At 42.1% G+C, this 22549-nt stretch overlaps 2 protein-coding genes across 3 annotated transcripts in view; both read left to right on the top strand.

Annotated features, from left to right (window-relative positions):
* The window catches only part of crocc2 (ciliary rootlet coiled-coil, rootletin family member 2), a 43996-nt gene extending 42420 nt beyond the window's left edge, over positions 1–1576 (top strand). For both annotated transcript variants that reach the window (XM_013909374.1, XM_013909373.1), the window contains exons 36-37: positions 702–881; positions 967–1576. In XM_013909374.1, coding sequence (XP_013764828.1) covers positions 702–881; positions 967–1050 — 264 coding nt within the window. In that variant the 3' untranslated portion in view covers positions 1051–1576. The remainder of the gene's footprint in view (positions 1–701; positions 882–966) is intronic.
* Positions 1577–2151: 575 nt separating this feature from the next.
* The window catches only part of sned1 (sushi, nidogen and EGF-like domains 1), a 31359-nt gene continuing 10961 nt past the window's right edge, over positions 2152–22549 (top strand). Inside the window, exons 1-15 of the mRNA XM_005727184.1 lie at positions 2152–2734; positions 10505–10792; positions 11548–11688; positions 11825–11987; positions 13015–13140; positions 13382–13495; positions 14068–14181; positions 14694–14807; positions 16574–16621; positions 16712–16819; positions 18159–18251; positions 19022–19153; positions 19450–19569; positions 19900–20016; positions 20701–20844. Coding sequence (XP_005727241.1) covers positions 2516–2734; positions 10505–10792; positions 11548–11688; positions 11825–11987; positions 13015–13140; positions 13382–13495; positions 14068–14181; positions 14694–14807; positions 16574–16621; positions 16712–16819; positions 18159–18251; positions 19022–19153; positions 19450–19569; positions 19900–20016; positions 20701–20844 — 2041 coding nt within the window. The 5' untranslated portion in view covers positions 2152–2515. The remainder of the gene's footprint in view (positions 2735–10504; positions 10793–11547; positions 11689–11824; positions 11988–13014; positions 13141–13381; positions 13496–14067; positions 14182–14693; positions 14808–16573; positions 16622–16711; positions 16820–18158; positions 18252–19021; positions 19154–19449; positions 19570–19899; positions 20017–20700; positions 20845–22549) is intronic.

Here is a 22549-nt window from a genome sequence, read left to right as displayed (position 1 = left end):
CTCATCAGAACATTTTTATTGTAAAAGGATTGAAGGACAAGCAGTACCAGCAAACAGTTTCACAGCAAATATCATAAAGACATTTAGTAGCTTGAAAAGGAAAATTACAGCGTCGTCGCATGTTTTTTATTAACCAAAAAGTAATTTTAAGTGCTTAAATAATGACTCACCTGACTAATCTAATTAAAACGACTCTAAGATGATGTTTCTGAGATAAATACCATCCATTTTCCACTGGTGGGTCAGTCTTGTTATGACCTACGATGTACATACTCATGTACATGTACATACATATAGAGTTGACTGGGCTAACTCAGTTAAGCCTTTCTGGACCCAAAGAAGAAGACTTTCCCATCTCAAAGTTCAGGAGTTAAACTCTAAGTTTGTGGTTTCTGGAACAGGATCCAGATGTTGTACAGCTGTGGCATTCAGGTGTGGCAGAGAGAGAGAGAGAGAGACGGTGTCTTCCATAAAGAAGCCAAAATGTCAGTGGATCTGACAGCAGCCTATAAAGACACAACAAAAGAAATGTGTAAATCAGAAAATGCAGAAGTTAAAGACAGCTGCCTTCCAAATAATGTGTTTGTAAAAATTTGTGATCAGAGAACCCCACCAGGAGACACTAAAAGTACACAAAAACCCGAATTTGACCTTTTCTCTCTGTGTTTTCAGTCTCATAATCTTTTCTAAATTGTCCTCAGGCCCACATCTCCCAGTCAGAGCATGCTCACGCACACCGCCTCCTGGAGGTGACAGCACGCCACCACCAGGAGTTGGATATGGAGACGGAGCGTCTGAGAGACAATCAGCTTCAGGCAGAGCAGGCTTTGGAGAGCAGGGAGAAGGCACATCGACAGAGGGTCAGAGGCCTCGAAGAACAGGTATTTTAAATCTACCTGTGAATGTTTTCTGTGTGATTACAGATATTGTTTTTTTTTTTTTTAATTTTATCTGGTTTTTTTGCAGTTGCTGGCGCTCAAAGAGCAGCTCGATCAGGAGACGAGAAGACGACAGGCCTATTTCAATCAGATGCTTCAGCCCGGCATGTAGTGAGAGTGAGAGCGTGCTCCTCCGCCTCTGTTGGCTGCTTCCCAACAGCGTTACGTTTCAACCTACATCTCCATACAGAGAAACCCACTCCTGCATTCGCTCCCACCTCGCACATGTGCACCCAGGATTACATTAATCCAAAGGAAAACTCAACAACAACAAACAAAGAGCGTTTTGTTTATAAGTGAACTGGATGTGCCAAATTGTTTTAAGGATTTCCTCTGACTCACCGCAGTTGGCGTTTCTAAGTCTGCTCATGCTGTGTCAGTTTTCTTGGTTCATACTTTCTTCTTTTTCCTAGATTTTTTTTTTATTTTTGCAAACTCATTTGTCATATTGATCATGTGAATCCCAGTAAGAATATATATGAGTGCAGATCCAAATATTTAGAATAGTCATTGGCAGATTTTAAATGATTTTTTCTTAGGATGTCAAAAAGACTAAATAAATGAATGTTATCATGTGTGGTGTTTGACTTAATCAGTACTAATGGTGCAGAAGTTTTGATTATTTTCAATAAACTAAAGCGCAGTTTCAAAGTTTCACAATAGTGTTGGCTCTTTCACGACGTGTGAGTTTTGCACTCTTACAGCATTTGTGAATTTAGTGTTTCTTGTTTTCCTGTGTGAGAGAATGACCTTCTGTCGCTGTTGCCATAGATTTCTGTCAAAGATAGGTGCGCACTCCTCATGATCCTTTAAAAGTTCACTGCCACTTATCCTGTAATCATCCACAGCCCTGAACCATTGCAGTAGCATGTTTTCATTCTGACTTTGAGTATCTTAAACACCAGTAACCCGTTTCCATTTTCTTCCATTTAAATTCACACTTATTTCCCCAACAGTTCACACACATGTCTTCTCACTGTGTCACATAGCAGGAGTTTCACTGAAAGGGGAAAATCCTGTCAGAGTTTCTTTAAAGCAGCCCTTTGATTACCATAGATCCGCCCAGTGCTTATCCAGTTACCGGCCTCGTTCTAGCTATTGGCTAGAAGGAGCTAATTATGCAAGGTAGTGAATCCCTGTGGGGGAGGTGGGGCCAAAGCTGAAAGAACTCCTTTGGCAAGCAGAATAGAGCTTTTATTGAGGATATTTCTAAGCTGACTATCAGGGACCAAATCACTGGATTGTTTTTAAAAAAAAAAAATCTCAGCTGAATCAGGTTGCTCCCCCTCTTTCATTCCTTTCCTTCGTTTCATTTCAGTGAGACAGAGTGTAGCTCATGCAGTGCCCAGCAGAAAGCAGAATGCAAGGAATCTGCAGTATTCCCCTGTCTCACACAAGAAGCCCAGTTCACCCCTGAAGGACAAGTGAGGAGAACCAGAGAGCAGTTAGAGGAGGATTCAGAGGGAGAACGTGTGGTCTTGTCTTGTTCTGCTCTGCTCTTGTTGCCTCAGGTGTACGCGCTCCTCCCTCTCCTCCGCTGTGCCTGCTGTCAGCTCCATCCCTGGGTGGCTGAGGCCATGGTGCTGGTGCTGGAAGCCCTGCTGCCCTGCTTCTGCACCCTCTTCTTCCTGACCCTGCTGCCCGGCGTGGAACCCGCTGTGCCCCTGGAGGACTTCTACCCCTTTGGCCGGGACAAGGGGGACTCCCAGACCATTGCTCAGGATGACGGCGGCTCCGGGCTCCTGGAGATCTCTGTTGCATTCCCCTTCTTTGGAGACAGGCACACAGGACTCTATGTGAGTACAGAGGAGTGTGTTTCTGCTGATGTGTTTTGAAGTCACTGGTTATGAGTGTGCATGCACTTGGTAGCTGGCAATTGGATCTGAAATGTTGTGGATCGTATAAGAGCCTCAGGGAGCTGAGATGTGGCACACAGCCAAATACTACATTGCGGTACCCTCAGAGAATTTGTATACGTTCATGTAGAATATCGCGTTTTCCCCTCACGGGTGTAATCATACTCCTCTGTGACTTTCTCTTTACATCTGCCCCTTTCTGCACTCTGAGGTCCCTCGAGTGTACAGAGGCAGAGCAAGAGACAAACTATTAGCAGCACAGTGGTAACTCCTGTTATAATAAATCTGCAAAGAGCTGTTAAAGGAAGTGACAGTTTGTGTTCTTACTGTCGCCACAGCATCTGTGAGTGGTTCTCTTTTCAGAAGGAGCGAGAGAGCGGAGGGAAAATATGCACAGCAGAGAGAGAGAGAGAAACAGCACTCATGGGAGGAAGCCCAACGGTTTGACAAGGATTTTCGCACAGCACAGTGAAACAGCCTTTGATCTGCCTTTGTCATGTATTGGGTTCGGTTCCAGCGCATGGAAAGGCAGAACTCCCTTAAATCAACACCACCTGTTGTGGTGAGGCATCTGCGTTTGCGCTTCATATCTCCCCTTCCTCCCTCTTCAAACACTGGGCGAGGGAGGCTGAGGAACCATGGCAACAATGGGCAAGGTCAGAGGTTGTTTTTCTAATCTGAGCGTTTACGCCACGAGCGGTGAGGTCAGCCTCCTCATGTGGAAAAATGTAAAACTCTCCTGCATCTAAACGCAGCGTAAAGACAGAGACGCGATGTTTACGAGCACAACTGCTGGCACTTCTCCTTTAACAATACTGATACTCTGCAGTGAAATTAGACAAGATAAGACATGTTGCTGTTTGCTTGGCTTGTTGATCTTAGACTGAATTATCATCTGATAGAGAGATAACAATCTAAATCTGAAAAATGTGCTGTGTTGGTAGTGATGTGATACCCCGTGGCTCTTGCTTTGCGTCTCATTCTGAGGTCAGAGAAAGCAAAAGCAAATTATAGAAACCACTTGAAATTACAGTCACGCTTGTTTTAAAACCTCACCTGAATCCATTTAACATGCGCTGTAAAGCAGGCGGCCCACAGGGCAATATCTGCCACCAGAGAGCTGCTTTGAACAGGTAATATTTCAGTGAGTACTAAAGGGGTAAATTTGTATGAATAATTTCTCCCAGGAGTTTGTTCCAAGCCTCTGGGCTACATGGAAGCTGCAGAATCAGACTGGTTTTAGATGGTTTGTGGGCGCTGTCACGCTTCATTATCATAACTGATTCTGCTGAGCAGTAAACATGCCTCGGAGCGTATTTCTGAACCAGGACGTCTTGTTTGCAGGAGTTTCCGTAGATTTAAGGATCATCACAGCCATGCAGCGCTTGTTTACAGATACTTTTAATGTCACCTAAGATACCGACTTGGTCCCACTCCAGTCCCATTTCTGCCTCGTAACCAGGCTGTCCCTCTGTTACGGTCTGTGTCAGGGAGTTTTCTCATGTTTCTCTCCTCCTCCGGGTCCTCCCTCCCCTCCTCCCTTCCTCCCACGCCTCAGATAACATGGCAGGGGTCTTCCCCCTGGAACTGTCCAGCTGCTTTATCTGAGAAATGACCAATCACTTTAACATAATGCAGATGTATCTGCAAAGAATCTTAGAGGGCTTCTAAACAATGCGTTTCATGGATTAACTACTCTTACGGATGACCGGCGTAAACACAGCGAAGGAGCACATCCAAGGTCAGAGAGGAAAGAACACAAGTTTAAAAGCAGATGTGGGAATAGACGGGCACGATCAAAGGGAGTTAGTGCAGAGAGAAACTCTCATGGATAGTGGAAAAAGTCCCAAGTCTTTCAGTGGATTAAATAGACTGTCACTGGAAATAAATGCACGTAAACAACATTTCAGTACATTTAAATGTTTCCACCGAGAACGTTCTACAGCATATCTGTATTTTTACAGATTACACATCTGCTAGTGCTGATCTGGTCTTCTGAAGAGCACCAACACTTTGTGCAGTTTCATTCACTCGTTTCACTCACCACCGTGTATGGCCCAAAGATGTGTGCGTAGAGTTTTATTCTTTGTACTCTGCATGGGTGCATTTTACATGCATGTGTAGGATGAGAGATGTGTGTTATATTAGAAGCAGTTCATCCTCCAATGGAAACGATTTTTCTGCACATACTTAAAAACGTCTTAAAGTGTTCAAGTGAATGATGCTCTTTTAAAGAATCGGGCTTTTGGGAATACACTTCTTCTCTTTGTTGCAGAGAGTTAGCGGAGGAGGCTGATGCCACTTTGAAGCAGTTTAAGGGAAATTTCTCTAAAACTAACACTTACTCACAATGGGAGTACTTCAGCTACAGCAAAGCTGGAGTATTTATTTGTTCACAGGTAATGCATGACCCAAAAATAAATGAAATGCCCCACTGTTCACCGGTGTGTGTAGGATTGTCCCAACAATGTTAATCAATCTCAGCTCATGAGGAAAAACTTTTGTTAGTTTTGTTGATGGAAGAAGTCAAGCGTCTCGTATTTGCTTAGTTATGGCCACAGTGATTCTTTCTGAGATTCTGGACTTTTATTCGTGATGACTGAGCAATGCCTGCGTGCTCTTGCACATGCACTACACAAAGGTCAAGTGTGTGGTGGTGATTGCCCGATGAATGCCTGGCCTGGGTGTTCCCAGCACTCAGGATAAAACAATACAGTTCTGTATGTAAGAACGAAATGTAGGCTTTTTCTTTGGCAGTGCATACAAAGCAACAGATTCGACTCCAACTCGTACACGTGTCAAGTGCCCCCAAAAAATACTGACTCTTAATATTTTTTTGTGTGGAGACAAACACGTTGCATTAAAGCAATGTAGAAAAAAAAATCTACTACACACACAAAAAAACGGGTGAGGTCCAAACACCAAGAAACATAGAGCACAATCAATCTTATGGTGGCCCTCACGAAAAACGTCATGACAGGAAGCAATCATAAAAATATAGATTTATTTAATCATCATGAAAAAGTCATCAAAATACAAAAAGTAATGCGTTAAAATGTTACAGTACACTAAAGAATCGTATACATGTATATATAGATCACATTCATTTTTTTAACTGTCTACAAAAGCATTATAAACACAAATCACATCATGAATAAAAGTGTCAAACCTAAAAATCTTCTAACAGTGAGAGATTATTGATTGTTTGGATTGCACTGATGACGACTCATTGCGAAACACGTTTACTTTGCCCACAGGCAAGATGAATGTGACGAGCGACACAGGGCTCTGACCCGCGCACTCATTGGCTAACAATGTTTTAATCTGTTTCTGGATTATCGTCCTTTCTGACACAGAATGGCCAAAATTTACAAAACAGACTTTATGTTCCATTTAGCATGACTCAATATGAATCCCCACAGTAGACTTGTGACTTTTGACCATTAACATCTGGTAAAGGCCCTCAGCGACCCTGAATTGGATAAGTGGGAGAAAATGGGTGGTTGGATGGACCCGAAATAAGTGAATGAGGCCATAAACTCAAAGGAAAGTGTTTATTGAGGTCAGGGCTGAGGGACATTATCCCATAGACTTCTAGAGGACTGGAATCTTTTTCCAGCCACAGGTATCAGCCCCTGGAGGCCATTAAAAAGAATGCAGTTGTGAAGCTACATCCATCTCTTATACTGTGTATGGTCTTCCTCAGTAATTGATTTTTGTTAGAAGAATATTTAGCAGTGCTGGTATTCTGTTTGGTTTTGTATGTGGCAGAATGTGAAGAAAAAAAGACTCTGAAGGTGGGATATTTCACAAAGTGTGAAGTCAGCAGCTGATTTTGGACTCTGCATTTTGAAACTTTAATCCTGGTGTTTTGGTTGCCATCATTTTTGGTTATGTTGCCGACAGAAGTGACTAACTCCAGTATCTAGTATTTTAAAAAAGCCCAATGTAGAAGAGGGAGAACAATGAAACTTTTATGTTTCCCAGGATGGGAACACAATTGCCACAAAATTAGACATTTTAACATGGAAGTCTATGGGGACTGGGTCACTTTTGGAGTCAGCCCCAAGTGGGCACTCATGGAGTTGCAGTTTATGGCTTCGTTTTTCAACCCAAGAGATTGCTGCTTGATTGTAACCTGTAGATGACAAATGAGGTCCTTGATAGAAGTCATTTTAAGCTCTTGCACTTTTAACTGTATGACTGACAAATTAAGACTTTATTTGAGTGCCTTTACGTATATATTACACCAACCCTCCACTTCACCCGTTCTGTGAAAGCATTTCAGTGCTTCCCTGCAGTTGCCGACAGGATTTATTGCCTCGCTCTAAACTCTTTGTAGCATAAGGTGAGCCGGGGCTAAGGAGTTACAGGCCAAGTGCACAGACTGTAGACTGCAGTCACTTCCTCTGGTCTCGTCAAATAATTGGACAGGGTTGTAGCTGTGAAACCTCCGTTTCTGACAAGGAAAACTAATGTTTTCCTGAGCCGATCCATGGGCACCTTTTTCATTTAGGGGTTTGCTTTGGCTTGACTTAAGCCAGATGAAAGTTTATTTTACTACATAAATTGCTCAGCTCTAAAGAAAACCACCCAAGCAAAATCCTGGATGTATCCGGCAAAGAATTCCCAAAAAATAACAAGAGCGTTAGGAAGAAGCAGAAAGAAGTGGCACCGTTCAGAGTGAGAGAAAGAAATATGGGGCGAGAGATGCTTCTTACAAGGTTGAATGATCGCAGCACTCTTCGGTCTGACTCTGACCTTGGTCACGTTACAGCGCAACACATTGCACTGGCTTTGAACCCATTCACTCTCCCACGAGTGTGATGTAGGAACATCCTTCTCTGGTTTGGTACAATCTAGTTAGAAAACGCAAGCACAGGAAAATAATGTGATATGATGCAAAGCAATAGGGTCCCAAGTTCATTTTTATTCCTCTGAGGTCATTTAGTAGCATTAATTTTTAGTAGCATAAAGTAGCATTAAAAAACCCCCAAAGAAGTATAAATACACTTCTTTAAGCCGTTCCAGATGCTACAAGAGATTCGATTAGGTGATTAAACATATTCCAGTATTAGAATATACACTCTATTTAGTGTTCATGACTTCCTACACTAATTCTGCTGTAAGATGATTCACTTCCAGACCGCTGCCACCACAGGTCTCTCATTAGTGGGCATGTGGGTGTGCAAGGTTTGTAATTCATGTGCGTCCTTCCATTCCTTTAGCGCTGTGCCCTCTCTCTTGTTTTTCTCCCGGTATCGGATGGCGCTCTGGCTGACCTCCGGGCCCTGCCCCTGCACTCGCTCCAATGTTTCCCCCCCACACATTGGCCACATTCTCACCACATCACCCTGGTGCAGAGGGGAAGGCTGTGGTCGGGCAATTAACTGAGCCCCCGTGCTGTGCCAAACAAAACTTCCTCTGCTGTTTTTACAGCAAAGTCCTTCAAATTATGGTTTTCATACATGCGTGGAGCAGAGCTGAGCCATCTGACGTTGCTTTGTCACTGTCATATGCAGCTCGGCCTGAATGTTAAAAGAGAGGTAAAGTTCACGCCAGAGTTTAGCGGAAACAGGGTTGGTGCTATGAAGGGAAGAATCTCATGCTGTGGGTGCACAGAAATAATGCATGAATGAAAGCCTTTCACACGGATTCAGCCCTTTATCCCGCAGAACTTTCCTCTCCACTCAGGTTTAATCGTACCTGTCAACATCGGGATTTGAAAAAGTTTTTCCTGCACTCTGCCCAGACCGTCCCTTCACCCCTACCGCTGGCCAAATAGCCTTACATCAGTGGTTCTTATACTTTCGAAGCCAGGGAACATTTACAAGGATGCTCTCATAATTCCACTTAGCTGGTTTGGGTTTGGCATCACTTGATCATGAAGACTGACTCAAATGTTTGTCCATGCTCACCAGCTAGCTAGCAAGCACAAATCCAGATACAATATGATGCTTTAAGAGCTACAGTGCTCCCAGTTTGAAACAGCAAAATGATGGACTTAGATAATTACTTTGTGGACCACTAGTTTGAGAACCATGATCCTACATATAGACAAGGATTGGAAGACTGAATATTCAGGGATTGGGTTCACTAGTTCAACACAACTCCTAACCTTTCCTAATGTCCAAGAAAAATTTCATTTTTCAGGAATCAGGAGAACATGAATTATACTGGGAACAGTGGTTTATTTTAATTTAAAAAAAAGAAGAAAAAAAAAGAACAACAATTAATAAATTGTAAAATTATGTGCTCTTATGTGGGCTGATCCCCACAGAGGTTACTGCTGGAAAGCACCAGTTTCATTTTGTGTGGGTGCAATTATCTTTTCTGAACCCCAGCTGGTGAACACTGTGACCCATTTGTATTATGTCATTTAATGAATAGTTGGGTTTCAGATCCACTCTTTTTTATGCACAAAGTCTGCACAGGTAGACTCCTTCCTAAATTATGCTTAATTTTCTCACTTTCTTATTGCAGTGTCCCTTCAGGAGGAGAGTATCCTAGCTATTATCCCAGGTGTTTTTGTGGCTACAATTGAAAGACCTAATGACAGTCATGTTGCTTAATTGAAAAGAGGACAGCTCAGAGGAAAGCTGAATGTGTATGTGATTGTGTGTATTCAAAAAGGTGACCATGAAGAATGGGCAGATTGCAGCTTTCATGCAAATTTCTCATCCAAACTTTATAATAATTTGTAACAACAAATTTTATAAAAACGTGTCCACCTGAACTTCTGAGAACTAGTTTCAGTGGCCTGTCTCATTCTTGGTTCCAGGGTTAAAGTTTGAACTTTGAGCTGAGCACCAAGCAAACATACATACATACATATATATAACAACATTATGGATAATTTAGCAGAACAAAGTTCTGATATTAATGTTATTTCCAATGCAGCTGGAGACCAACTAAACGTGTATACCACAGAAGAGTCAACTGTCCCCTCTGCTCTCTGCTCTGACTGTGTCATGAGGCTTTCTCCTTTCAAAGCGGTCTGTGAAGAGCGTCACTGTCTCTGCTCTTTTTGACACGTGTCAGGTTAGGTATGTAATGTCCTCTCTGTAGGTTCTCCTGGGCAACTCTAGGGAAACTTAATTTTTAATAAATAAATGATCCTGTTTTTGGCCTCTAGAAGTCCAGCTGTTTCGATTGTAACGATATAAAAGAAAGAAAATCCAGAAATAAACCAATAAATATATATTTTTCCTGATTATTAGTGTGACTCTTGATGTAATATCTGATGACTTCCCAATCAGTTAATCAAGTGATTAATTCATTACTTTACATATTTTAAGAAGCTTATATTCTGCCATGCAGTAGAACATCCATGCACATTTCTCACAGGGGACAGATTCGTTTACCTGGTTGTTTTGCTGCGGGCAAATGTATGGATTTACAGACCGTGAAGTTCTTCCTGCTGTGATGACTTTGCAGGTGTGTGATCAGCAGAAACTGGGTTTTTTCAGCTGCTGTCGTTATTTGAAATAAAAGTAGTGTCTGTTCGCTACACGAAAGTGCAAACATCCGTTATGGGAACTTTCACCACCCCATGCTGCTGTTTATTTTGTGAGGTCAGAAATGCTCCCTCCAGCTCTTCCTCAGCACGCTAACCCCACCAAGTCCTCCAAAGAATTCACAGTGGTTAAATCTGATATGTAAATCTATCAGTTTATTACTGATTTAACTCCAGCTGTTCCTCCGTCTCAGGTTAACAACAATGGCCTTGTGTCCTTCCTGAGAGAGGTGTCGCAGTTCACACCTGTAGCTTTTCCAATCGCTGGAGACAGAAGGGTCGTGGCGCCGTTCTGGGCTGATGTGGACAACCGTCGAGCCGGGACAGTCTTCTACAGAGAGAGCCAGGATCCTGTGATCCTCAGGAAGGCTTCGGGTGATGTCAGGACGTACTTTTCAGAGTTCCCCAACTTCAATGCAACGTGGGTCCACATCTCTACATGGCATCAAGTCACCTTCTTTGGAGGAAACTCTCAAACACCAGTATGAATTCTCATTTAACATCCTGCAACCATGTAGACGCAGTACAATGAGGGCCTATCATGCTCATTTCCAATTCTATTTATTTATTTATTTATTTATATTAAATCTGCATTCAAATGAATACAATCAGCATGAATTTATTTTGTCTTCTGGAATGGTTTGTGCCAGAAAAAGGTTTAGAAATAATGTTTAAGGGGCAAGTTTTGATTGGTTGCCCCTCAAAAACAGAACGTTTGAACAGCAGGTTTGTGGGACTAATGTGGTTGCATCTTAAAGATCCAAAAGTAGAAAAACAATTAGCTGAAAGCTTGTATAGAGACGAGCCACCTCCTGCTGCCCATTAGCAAGAATGCAGATTGAAGGCACTTCTGCTCTTTGTTTCATCTTTTATCTACAGTCTTTTATGAGCTGAGTGTTTAGAGCAGTCTGAAGTCTGAGCTTTTAGTTCACAGCAATTGCTTTTGCATACACTGACCTCATTTTTGAAACCTTGACCATGTTTAATATGATCATCCAACAATGGAACAGGAGATACATGGCAGAGTATAAGGAAAAACAGAACTAGCCCTCTTTAAAGTGTCTTTAGGGTCTAGATAAGTGACTCTTAACCAGGGATATAGTTTGGTTTCTTGAGTCTTACAGAGTAGTTTTATATGAATGGCCTGAGTAAATCATCACCTTGAGGATTCTGATTCTTACAGAATTTCCTAGAAATCAGGAAGCCATTTATCTGAGCCTGTTTCTCTTCTCTGCAGGTGAATACTTTCCAAGTGGTGCTCATTACAGACGGAGAGCTTTCCTTCACTATATTCCAATACAATAACATCACTTGGACCACAGGCATGCATGCCAGCAGCGGAGGAAACCTCATTGGGCTAGGCGGGATTGCAGCACAGGTAAGGTCACATGTTTATCTGCAGACGTTGTACCTCCGGTGTGATACGCTCTCCGACAGCATTAATCTAAACTGTAATTCAGCTTTTTTTCTTTTCTTTTTTTTTTCTTTTCTTTATTATGTCTGCCTCTTCCCAGGCAGGTTTTAACGCTGGTGATGGCAAGCGCTATTTCAACATCCCTGGCTCTCGCACAGCTGATGTCGTAAATGTTGAGGGAACCACCAATGTGGGCTTCCCGGGCAGATGGGTCTTCCGCATAGATGACGCAAATGTAGAAGTGGGAAGCTGCAATAACTCTGGTAAGTGCTGGTCTTTGGGGATTAGTTCTTCAAATCCACTTTGTTGTCTTAAGGAAAGCTACTGTGTTCATTTTAGCTTCATTTTAATGTTCTTGGACTCTGCTAGAGCAGATTTGCATGATTCATAGCTCAAAATAATCCTTATTTGTCTTATATTGGACTTTGGTGCAGCCCTTTAGTTCAGTGTCCTAGTCTGGAACAAACCATTTAGCTTCTTTTCTTTTTAAATAAAAGAGACTAGAATGTGGTAAATGTAGATGTTAGATTATTTTCCCTAACACAGCATAAACTTAGAGCAAGGCCTGGATAAGTAATAGCACTGGTGCCGGACACCATCTAAACAGGTAGACCTCACAAGTAAAGCAGAGATTTAGGTATAATAAACAGACACAGTGATCATTTCCACCTCTATATTTTTATGAAGAACTTTACTAGAGTTGCTTTGCATAATTTATAGGTAAAACAATAATCCTTCTTTATCTTCGTTACCGTGTCCCCCAGCTAAGCCACTGCCTAAAACAAAGCTGTTTTTACATAATGTTTGGCTTCCTTTTTAGCTCTTTGTTTTTTGGCTACATCTCAGAAACTGAACTCTTTCACAATACATGACATCATACAGATCCAAGAGTTAAAAAAAATGTTTTAAAACTGAGTGTTCAGAGTCTGAAGCCTGAGCTCTGTGCTCACAGGGATTACTGCACATACTCTGGCCTCTTTATTTCAAACTTTGGTTTATGTTTAATATGACACAAGACTGGAACAGTACATATATATGATAAAAAAAACAAACAAGGAAAAGCATAATGCCACCTACCCAGATCTAAAAAACAGATCTAAAACAAATCCTGTCATTGTTAAATTGAATCTAAGGTAAGTTTAGCATAATTAATAAAGTTTTACACTAGTTTTTACACAAGGCTCATCGTCGTGATTCCTCTTGGGTTAAAGTCGTTTTCTAATACAGCCAGATTTTAACACTAAACTTACAAAAGATTAACTAAACAGTTCCATTGACCTCCTTCTGCAGCGTCAGTGTGCCCACACCTCCGCCCATGCCTGAACGGAGGCCAGTGCATCGATGACTGTATTAAAGGCAACCCCTCCTTCACTTGCTCCTGCTTGGCTGGCTTTACCGGTCGAAGATGCCAAATCGGTGAGTTATGGTTCACACTGCTTCCTGTTCTGTCGCTCTGCACATTGTGAATGACTTCCTGACTACCTGAGATGAGGAAAATTTATGTCAGCAGATTTTCTCTGCCTCACCGAAGGGACACCTGGATAATTCCTTAATACCTGTATCAGTTTCTTCTCATTACTTGACCCTGACAAGAGGATTCTCTCAAATTAAAAATGTCATGCTATCTCCTCTGTGTTTTGTGTTCCTGTCACTGTAGATGTCAATGAGTGTGCCTCACAGCCTTGCCAGAACGGAGGGACCTGTAAAGACCAGATTAATAGTTTCATGTGTCAGTGTCCACCTGGTTACACTGGGATTCTTTGTGAAACAGGTAAAACTGACACATTACCATAAAGTGGTATCTTTTCCAGTTGATCATTCATATTTGCAACTTTAAAAATTTACTTTTGACTTAAATGGAAATATATTTTTTATTTAAAATTTCTCCTATTGATCTGGAAGAAATGCAGCTAATTTAAGTAATACATATTTCATATGTCATGCTATCACAGAAAAAAGTTTTGTGTGATGTCTGTGGTTTGTTTATTTGCTACAAAGCAGAAAAGCTGAAAACTGCTTATTTCAAACCGTGTGTGAACTGTGGACTGCCGCACTGTAATTGCTCCAGTTTAGCATTTTCACCACAGAAAAGGTTGAGGGGTTTTGTTTTTTTAGGATATCTTGGTCCAGCCTCTCTGGAGCTTCTGTGCTTCTTCCCACAGTCCAGCCTGTGGAGATGTATCAGACCTCTTTTAATACCTTTCGCAGCCAGCAGCACATACTTGGAGAGTGAGGGGAACAGTGTGGCGGATATATTAATCAGCTGAGTAAATATTCCATGAGCGTGTCTCTCTGTTTCTCTACATGTGTGTGTATGTGCGCACGCTCATGTGTGTGTTGCAGACATTGACGAGTGCAAAGACAGGCCGTGCTTCAACAACGCGACGTGTGTACGAGGCGCTGGCGCTTTCACCTGTGTGTGTGAGCCGGGTTACACTGGTGTCCTGTGTGAGACAGGTGAGCGGGGGGAAAGTAGGCATCATTCTCCAGAGGAAATATTTTCTGCTGCTTTCTACATCAAACTGAGTCTTTTGGCAGATGCTTCTTTCCAAAGAGCTTCCCAGTCTACCTAGACAAATGGGTTACGGTTGAATGGATTTGCAAACCAACTGGTTTTTTTGTGGGGGGGGAGAAAGTTCACCAAAGTCACGTCGGCCTCCAAACCAAAAACCTTTTTTTACTAGTTCTCTTTAATTGTTAATGAAACTTGAATCTAATGGTGGATTTAATAATCGAGCTCAGCACAGCTCATGAGTTCTTGTTTGTACATGAGACCAGATTATTGTTAATCCCACACACCTGGTCAGTGAAACTGTACGCTTTCCGGAGGGAAGCTCAGTGCTCCTAATCCAGCAGAGCGTCTTACTCAATAATGTCTCGTTTTTCCCCCTGACGATTAATAAATCTTAATGACTCAACAGCAGATAAAGCTCTCGTGTCTAATTAAGTGGCTTTTGTTAATCCTGCAGACATAGATGAGTGTGAGTCGCAGCCCTGTCTGAATGGAGGGGAGTGCATCGACCGGGTGAACAACTTCACCTGCACGTGCCCCGCTGCTTTCACTGGGACGCTCTGTGAGACAGGTGAGCAGAAGAGCGTGTTTAGAGAAGAAGTTCTTGACATAACCTTCCTGTTTAGCTTTCCGTTACGTGGCATTTATCCAAGTGGATCGAGCACAAAGGGGGAACATTTTTAGGTCTTTTGGAGTGTTTGTAGCTGAGCTGCTTCTCCAGTGTTCCAACGTTAGGAATTTCATTCTATTGCCACAGCAAATATTTTCATCGTTCTTTATCACACAGTTTATTTGATGAAGTCAAACAAATGTGCCTTAATAGACATAAATCTTGACAAGAGTAAATATAGCCTTAAATAACAGACAGGGTTACGTTTTTTTTTTTTTAAAGCTCAGCTATGAGAAACTCTAGTGTTTGGGTCTGTTTAAAGAGCTCAGCAGTTTGTTTGTAATTGAGATTCTGGTCATGGATTTTTACATCCAGAAATATCACTTGTGACCCTAAATACTGAGAAGGCAATGTGTTTGCTGACAGCTGTGTTCAAAAAGGATATGTGAAAGTATGATAAAACATCCCTAATCATGAAGGAGAAAAGTGTGCCAGTTATTTATCGGAGTATGAAGGTTAGTTTCCCTGTGATGAGGTCACTGCTGTATTTATTTGTCCATCCTCCTCATTTCCACAAACTCCAGCAGCAACATCGGGAGCTGAAAAGTAAACCCGGTATGCCAAAAAACTTGCAGTTCCACTAATGTCCACTAGAGGCTCTAAAATGAGTCAGTCCCCATAGATTGTCATGTAATAATGTCCAGATCCGTGGATTGCTGTGACCTGGATGACTGAGAGCCTACACAGACATATTTTACTGTGATTATTTTTATGTTGGCTTGAAATAAAATATCTCCCTCTGCTGGTACTGTAGCTTTCTGCAACTTTCTGAAACTTCTGCATGTGTGTCCTTTTCACACTTTGGAGAGGCAAAGTGTGCAATTAGACACAGTGGACCGGCGTGTCCATTTCATGTTTTGCCGTGACACTGCGTTGCGCAGACATCTGATCAGCATCTGTTTATCTCAAATTTTAAGATGTTTTCCACTTGAATATGGTGGTGCTGAATCTGTGATCCCTTTATGAAATTTTCTTAACAACAATTCTAAAATGCAGGAAAAATCAGCATTATTTTTTTGTGTTTTATCCAAGGGTGTAAAGGGTAACGGCGACTAAGCTACAGTTAAACTAAACATGACATTATTATGTGCTTAAAAAACTCACTAAAGTAAAATCAGGTACCTGCATGTGTGTGAATCTTCATAAAGATTTTAAAATTTCTTAAATATTGAAATAGGGTGCAGAGCCCAATCACTAAGCAGTAGCTCAGAGTCGCTCCTCCACATCGAAAGGAACCACTAGTTCAGCATCTGACAAGGATGCTTCCTATGGGAAAGACCCATCACACTCTAGCAAGATGATGGAAATGGCCTGACTTTTAAATAACACCCTTGTAGTCTTACTGTCCCCTCAAAGCCCCCAGAAGAACTGAAGGAGGCGGTGTGGGAGGTCTGGGCATCTCTGCTTAAACTGTTGCCCCTGCATCCAGAACCCTGAAAAGTGCCAGAAAATTAAAAAGAATAAATATAAATAAATAAAATCTGGTGAAAGATATAGTTCTAATGTATAATATAGCTATAATGCTGGCTGTTATGACATTTCATTCATGCCAAACGTACTGGAGTTGTCCTATACGCTCATTTCAGAGTGAGGTAGGCGGTAGGTGAGGAATTATATCTGCTTGAATGAACCACCTTTTAAAGGGCATTCCTGTCTCCCCCTCTCAGAGCTGCTACCAGTTCAGGTCAACCCCACCGAGGCAGAAAACCAGACAGGTAAAAGCAAGCGCGGCTCCAGTTAAAGCTTTGGCAAAACGTTTTCTCATATTATTCACATCACAGCGTTTCACGTTTTTTCATCTCCAGCCTCGTGTGAAGAGCTGGACTGCAAGAAGAACCAGATCTGTGAATACACCAGCTCGGGAATCTACAATTGCACGTGTGTTCCAGGCTTCTACGGTGACAACTGTGAAGGTATTGTGCAGCTGGCCCGGCTGATGCTCACTGCAGGCAGCTGGGCAGGTAGAGAGGCAGACTGGGGTATTTGAAGAGGAGCTGTGCTATCCCACAGGAATTTGGATCCCTGCCCTGGAAGAGGCTGCTGTGATGATGGATTATTGTAATTATCAAAACTGACACGGCCTCGCCCAGTTTATTACGGGAACCAGTCGCTTGATGTTGTGAATAATTGTTTTATAGCACATTTTATTAGTTTACCAACAAGAGGAAGTGCTTTGTCTAGACTTAAAACGGCCTCTTTATGAGTCAAAGCTGCTCTATGGTATTCAGGCCATTTCTGCACACAGAGCTGCTGAAATATCCTTCCGCACCGCTACTTGCTTCCCTGCAAGTTGCACCACTCCTGTTGCTTCAGGCACAGCTGCTGCTTGCATAACCAGCTTAATCACAAAATATGTAAAACCCCGCCTAGTGCTTCTTTTATAAATGCATATTAAGTCATTTTGTTTTAGGGAAGAAGAACAGCAGCAAAGCTAATTCAATCTCCCAGGAGAGGCTGCTGACACCGACTGATAGCAGTTGTTGCGAGGCTTTATTTCACCCACTGAAAGGCTCTTTAACAGCATTTGAGCCATTGCAAATGCATGCTACTTCTCACCCTTGAGCTGAAATAACTATCAGTGCTTATATAGGCTCTCTTAAATCTCCCAAATACTTTCCTGCCTGGCTCACTTGGAAGGCACAGCGGAAAAAGGAGCACGATCCTCCAAGGAAGAGAAAGTAGTGGGACGCAGAAGTGCCTAATCAGGCTCCCAGATCAAAGCGCCTGGGCCGCACAGGTGGCCAATGAAAGTGGCTCTTGCAAAATTAACAATCCATTAATTGCCCTCGGGGCCTTAAGTTTTGGTCACAAAATATGCTCCATATCATCAGAAAAATAATACCCTCCACCGAGCTCCCGGGACTTCAAAGTGGAGCGGTTTAGCCGCGATACGGCCGCGTGCTTTGATCCACTGCTGCAATTAGGAAGGAGAGGAAAACACAAACATTCTTACAATTTGTACAGAGCGGATGTGCAGCGCGCTGACTGCTAATCTTCTGCTGCTGTGAGCTTTTTTGGAAAAGATTAGGGAAAGAGAAATGACAGCGAATCAATACTTAGTTTACAGTATAGCAGATGAAAGACACTTGGTGCACATATGCAAGCATATGGTGCACATGTTGACCATTTATACCTTCTGTCTATGTTTACACTTGGGCCAACACTGAAAACTTCTTTTAAGTGCATGTTTTTAAGCAGCTGGAGCAAACTTTCCAGCTTTGACTCCCTCTCCTTCTCTCTGTGTGTTTGCAGACGAGTGTCTTTGCCAGAATGGTGGCGTCTGTGTGGACATCAACGGGACCTGTGAGTGCCCTTCAGGCTATACGGGGCTCTACTGTCAGTTCGGTGGGTATGATATGTTTAACCCTATCAGGTGTCATAAAAGACCTTCGATTACTTAAAGATCACAGAAGCAGGGTATATCCAGAAAGGACCCCCCGTGGTTTCCTCACACTAGTGCAGTTAATCGTAAAATGCCCAGTGGCAAAGGATGAGAGCATGTAAAGGGTGAGTGGTGGAAACTCTAAACATTACTCAAGTACAGCTTTTTATTCTGCTTTCTTCTTCTACAGCACATTTTGTATGCAAAATATTGCACATGCAGTTGGATCGAAATTTGGTTGTATGGTTTTTATCCCTCGTAACCTGTATGGGAGATATATGCGTGAAATTTTATGGGCTGAAAAACACATTTAATCTCTGCTATGTTTATGTGTTTTTACCCACAGCTAGTGAGTATCACAATCTGAAGACAAAATCTTGATTTTAGTTAGGAGAATAGTTTTTAAAAATGTCTTTGTCCACTGGAATTTAGCTGGCAGATTGTCTGTTCTAATAAATCTAATACATCCTTCAAATTATGAAGTTTATTGTTCTTTAAGTCAGCACCATGTGTGACATGTTTTAATTCTGTTTTTTAATGTGCAGCCCTTCACCCTAATCAGTATGTCTTTTTTATTCAAACATGCTGTTTTTATGTTTCTTTTATGCATGATCAAATGTTCTGATTTTCTGGGGATTTCCTTGCCTTGTTCTTGGTTCTCTTGGTTCTTGAGTCTCATAGAAATGAAGCAGAAGTCATTTTTCAAACACTTTTTAACCCCTCTCTCCCTCAGAAGTGACCCAGATGCCATGCAGTAACGGCAGATCGTGTCCTGATGGAAATCCGTGTTTGGAGTACGGAGGAGCGTACCTGTGCACATGTCAGACGAGAGTGGAGCTGGACCACAAAGACTTTTACCCCTATGGTAAGAGGCTCAGGCACCAACCCAACAGCAGTGTTAGTGCGCGAGCAGCTGGTTGCTATTGCAACAAAACACATTTTTTATTCACTTTAAAAGAAACGGTTGTATTTACGACGTGGGGAGAAATTTATAGATGATTGATGCTGTTATTGGAGGCGCTTATGAGATTTTATAATTGATCCAGTCATAAAATGACAAATAATCTGTGTTTCTTTTTAAGTCTGGACCGAACCCATGTGCTTGAATAAAGTTTTCCCAGCGCAGTGGAACACAGTCAAGTCTCGGTGTGTGTTTTTCAGTACAGCCCGAATCGGTCTGCGATTCCTCTCCCTGTCTGAATGGCGGCTACTGCTACGAGCTTGACGGAGGCTACACCTGCGAGTGCAAGTACGGATACTGGGGGAAGAACTGTGAGAAAGGTAGTACCATCTCTTTTTTAAAAAAGGAATGCTTGTGTGTGAATTCATGAAGCACCGTGACAAAAACATCCTTTAGGTTTGTGCGTTATTACTGCGGGCTCAAACCCAAATGCAGCTTTAAAGCACCAGGAAACATGCCATTACTCGTAATGCTGCTTGAAACATTGCAGTGCTGAAAGGCTTAAGATAATTTGTACTTATGGCTGAGTTATGAGCTATTTTCCTGAATTATGATTTGAATTGCAATGTACTGGAACAGGTTTATTTTGTGTGATTAAAAGCTGGAGTGGTCTCTGCTTCAAGGATTCCCTTTTCCCTGTCTCCTTCCAGTTAGACTCAATACCTGTGCTTCTGGGCCCTGTCGCAACGGAGGCTCCTGTAAGGAAGAGGCTGACAGTTACCGATGTGTGTGTCCTTACAGGTTCACAGGAAAACACTGCGAAGTGGGTGGGTGCCAACCTTCCACTGTAATTTACAAACTTTAACTCTCAAATTTACGTGAAAGCAGGTACAGAAATACACGGCAGTCCTTTCATCAGATAACCTTGTCACTAATACATCTGTTTAAGTGTCTTTTAAACCGAGCAAGTCAGTTTAAAGTCTAACCATTGTAATACTGCTTAAGGAAAAGTGCAGAAGTATCACCAGTAAAATATATTTGAAGTATGTTCAGTTCATTTTAATTTAATTTCGGTTATAAGGCCCAAAATGTCACACGTTTAACTGAAGTCCAGTCCTGGAGACATCTACATGCCAATATCAGATCATCGAGTAGCAGCCGGAAATCCATCAAATCTTTAATAAGCTAAAGTTAAGGTAACTAAAAAAAAATAGCATTTTTTAATGGTAGTGAGTGGTGGACTGTCCACTGAGGGTATGAGGGTATTTCCAGGTGGCCTTGGCGTCATTTTCCCCCTGGTGTAAACGTCAGGAGGAACGAGATGACAAACTCTTCAAAATCCAAACCTCTGCTTCGACTCTCAGTCTTGCTTATAGACTTATAAGCTGTCTGCTCTCACTACAACATCCTTAGCGTGTAAGTTTACACGTCAAAGGGATTAAATGGGATTAATTCATGTTACCATGAAAAAGCTTCAAGTTCTGTTTTATTATGTGGATGTTTTGTTCCAGGGAAGCCGGACCCCTGTGCCTCCAGCCCCTGTCTGAATGGTGGGACGTGTTTTCACTACATAGGAAAGTACAAGTGTGAATGCACCGATGCCTACAGCGGCAGGCACTGTGAAATAAACAGGAGCGCGGTGCATACCTCTGCAGGTAGGGAGACCGTATGTCACCACACAGCAATGCCAGTCTGATGCTGGTGTTTATGCAATGTTGACCTTAGCTGATTGGAACATACAGGGGATATCCTGAGCGCTCAAGTGTACAGATACTGGCTTTCTGTCTGAAGATAATCTTAGCAGTGTTGCTGCTCTAGAGGCCCCACATTTACAGATATAGAACGGCTGCATAACCTATAAAAAGTGAGACCTGATTAGACCCGGTGATTCACGTCTACACACTGTAGCAGCATGCTGGAGGTAATTTTAGGCGCCTGAATGGAAAACACCTCTGTTGCTGTTAGTGTGTCGTGGAAGAGCTCGTTTAAGCTTCAGTTTGTGTTGCTATGCAGCCACACTGACATTATCGCCATGTTTGTATCCGTTTCAGAGCTGGGCTGTGGGTCACCTCCACAGGTCAAGCACACTGAGGTCCAGTTCTCCTCAACAACACCAGGCTCCATGCCAGAGTACATATGCCACCCGGGCTTTACGTCTGTTCCCAGAGCCACCCAGAGCATCAGTGGCATTCAGGCAGTGTTCATTATTGGGAAGCAAATTTTGATTTTGATCGTAAGATTATAGCAGACAAAATCCAAAGTAGATTCAGTTATAATCTAAAGTTCAAAAGTTTGTTGTTTTTACTGGTGAGAGTTGCTCCACACGGTTTACGAAAAGTCAAATGCAAAATGTGTTCACATGTCTACTCTTCTCTTCCTCCCCAACATTGACATTTTGCCACGTTTTCATGAAAAACAAGGAGCATGGGAGCTGCTTGTACTGTTTCCCAGGGTCAGATCAAATGTGCATGTCTAACCTTATCGCACCAGGAGATTACTTCTGGTTAGATCACTTCCAAACTACAAACTTAATTAGTTCTGACTGGATCTCATGTCTCCAGTTTATAAAAATGTCAATACATTTCATCATTGTATTTGTCCTCGTTCACTGGTTTTTATTTTGTTATCGTTTTGTTTTTGTTTAAAAAATAACAAGACAAAAGGTCATTAAAGAAAAGTACGAAGTTACTGGGAGATTGTGTTAAGGGAGACTGGATCCAGCTGCCTGTTTTTAAGGTCTGTAACACATCTGGACACGTGGATGGCTCCTCAAAAAGGATCCCAGGGTCATTCCACATGAAATCAATCAAATTTGGAAAATGTTTCAATCCAACTCCCTCAGAATCAGACATTTTTATTGTTTATATTTGTTATATTTGAGGAAGTTGTGCAAAATTTCACCTTCATGCAATTTTTTTCCAAGTTATAGACCTTTGAAATGCACAGGCATGAGGATGGGGTTGACTTTTTCCCTATTAACTTTCAGGACTGCAAAATGCTGCTAAATCACTCCAAGTGTTTCAGTCTAAAGCCGCAGTCTTGTCTTTGTTCTTTTTGTCTTCGAACATCAGTGTCATGGGGCTCTAACGCTCCAACAAATTAATTACCTGTGACCCACAGAAATATGCACTTATTCCCTGGATGTTTGATCTATTTTCTGATAATTCACTGGATAAAACTCCAAAAATGCTTTTTGGGTAAAACTCTCAAGGATCATATCACCATGTGGGATGGGCGGCTGCTCAAAACAAGTTACAACATACGAAATGTCTCAGACTTGCTGATGTTCTGATTCCAGGCTGATGTTCTAACCATGATTGCTTCTGTGTCAAATTAATTTTCTGTTGCTGTCATATTTTA

The sequence above is a fragment of the Pundamilia nyererei genome, unplaced genomic scaffold (genome assembly GCF_000239375.1).
Source record: "Pundamilia nyererei isolate P.nyererei 1_Seehausen unplaced genomic scaffold, PunNye1.0 scaffold00023, whole genome shotgun sequence".
Taxonomy (NCBI): domain Eukaryota; kingdom Metazoa; phylum Chordata; class Actinopteri; order Cichliformes; family Cichlidae; genus Pundamilia; species Pundamilia nyererei.
The sequence above is the reverse complement of the archived record's forward strand: the minus strand, read 5'-3'. Positions and strand labels throughout refer to the sequence as shown.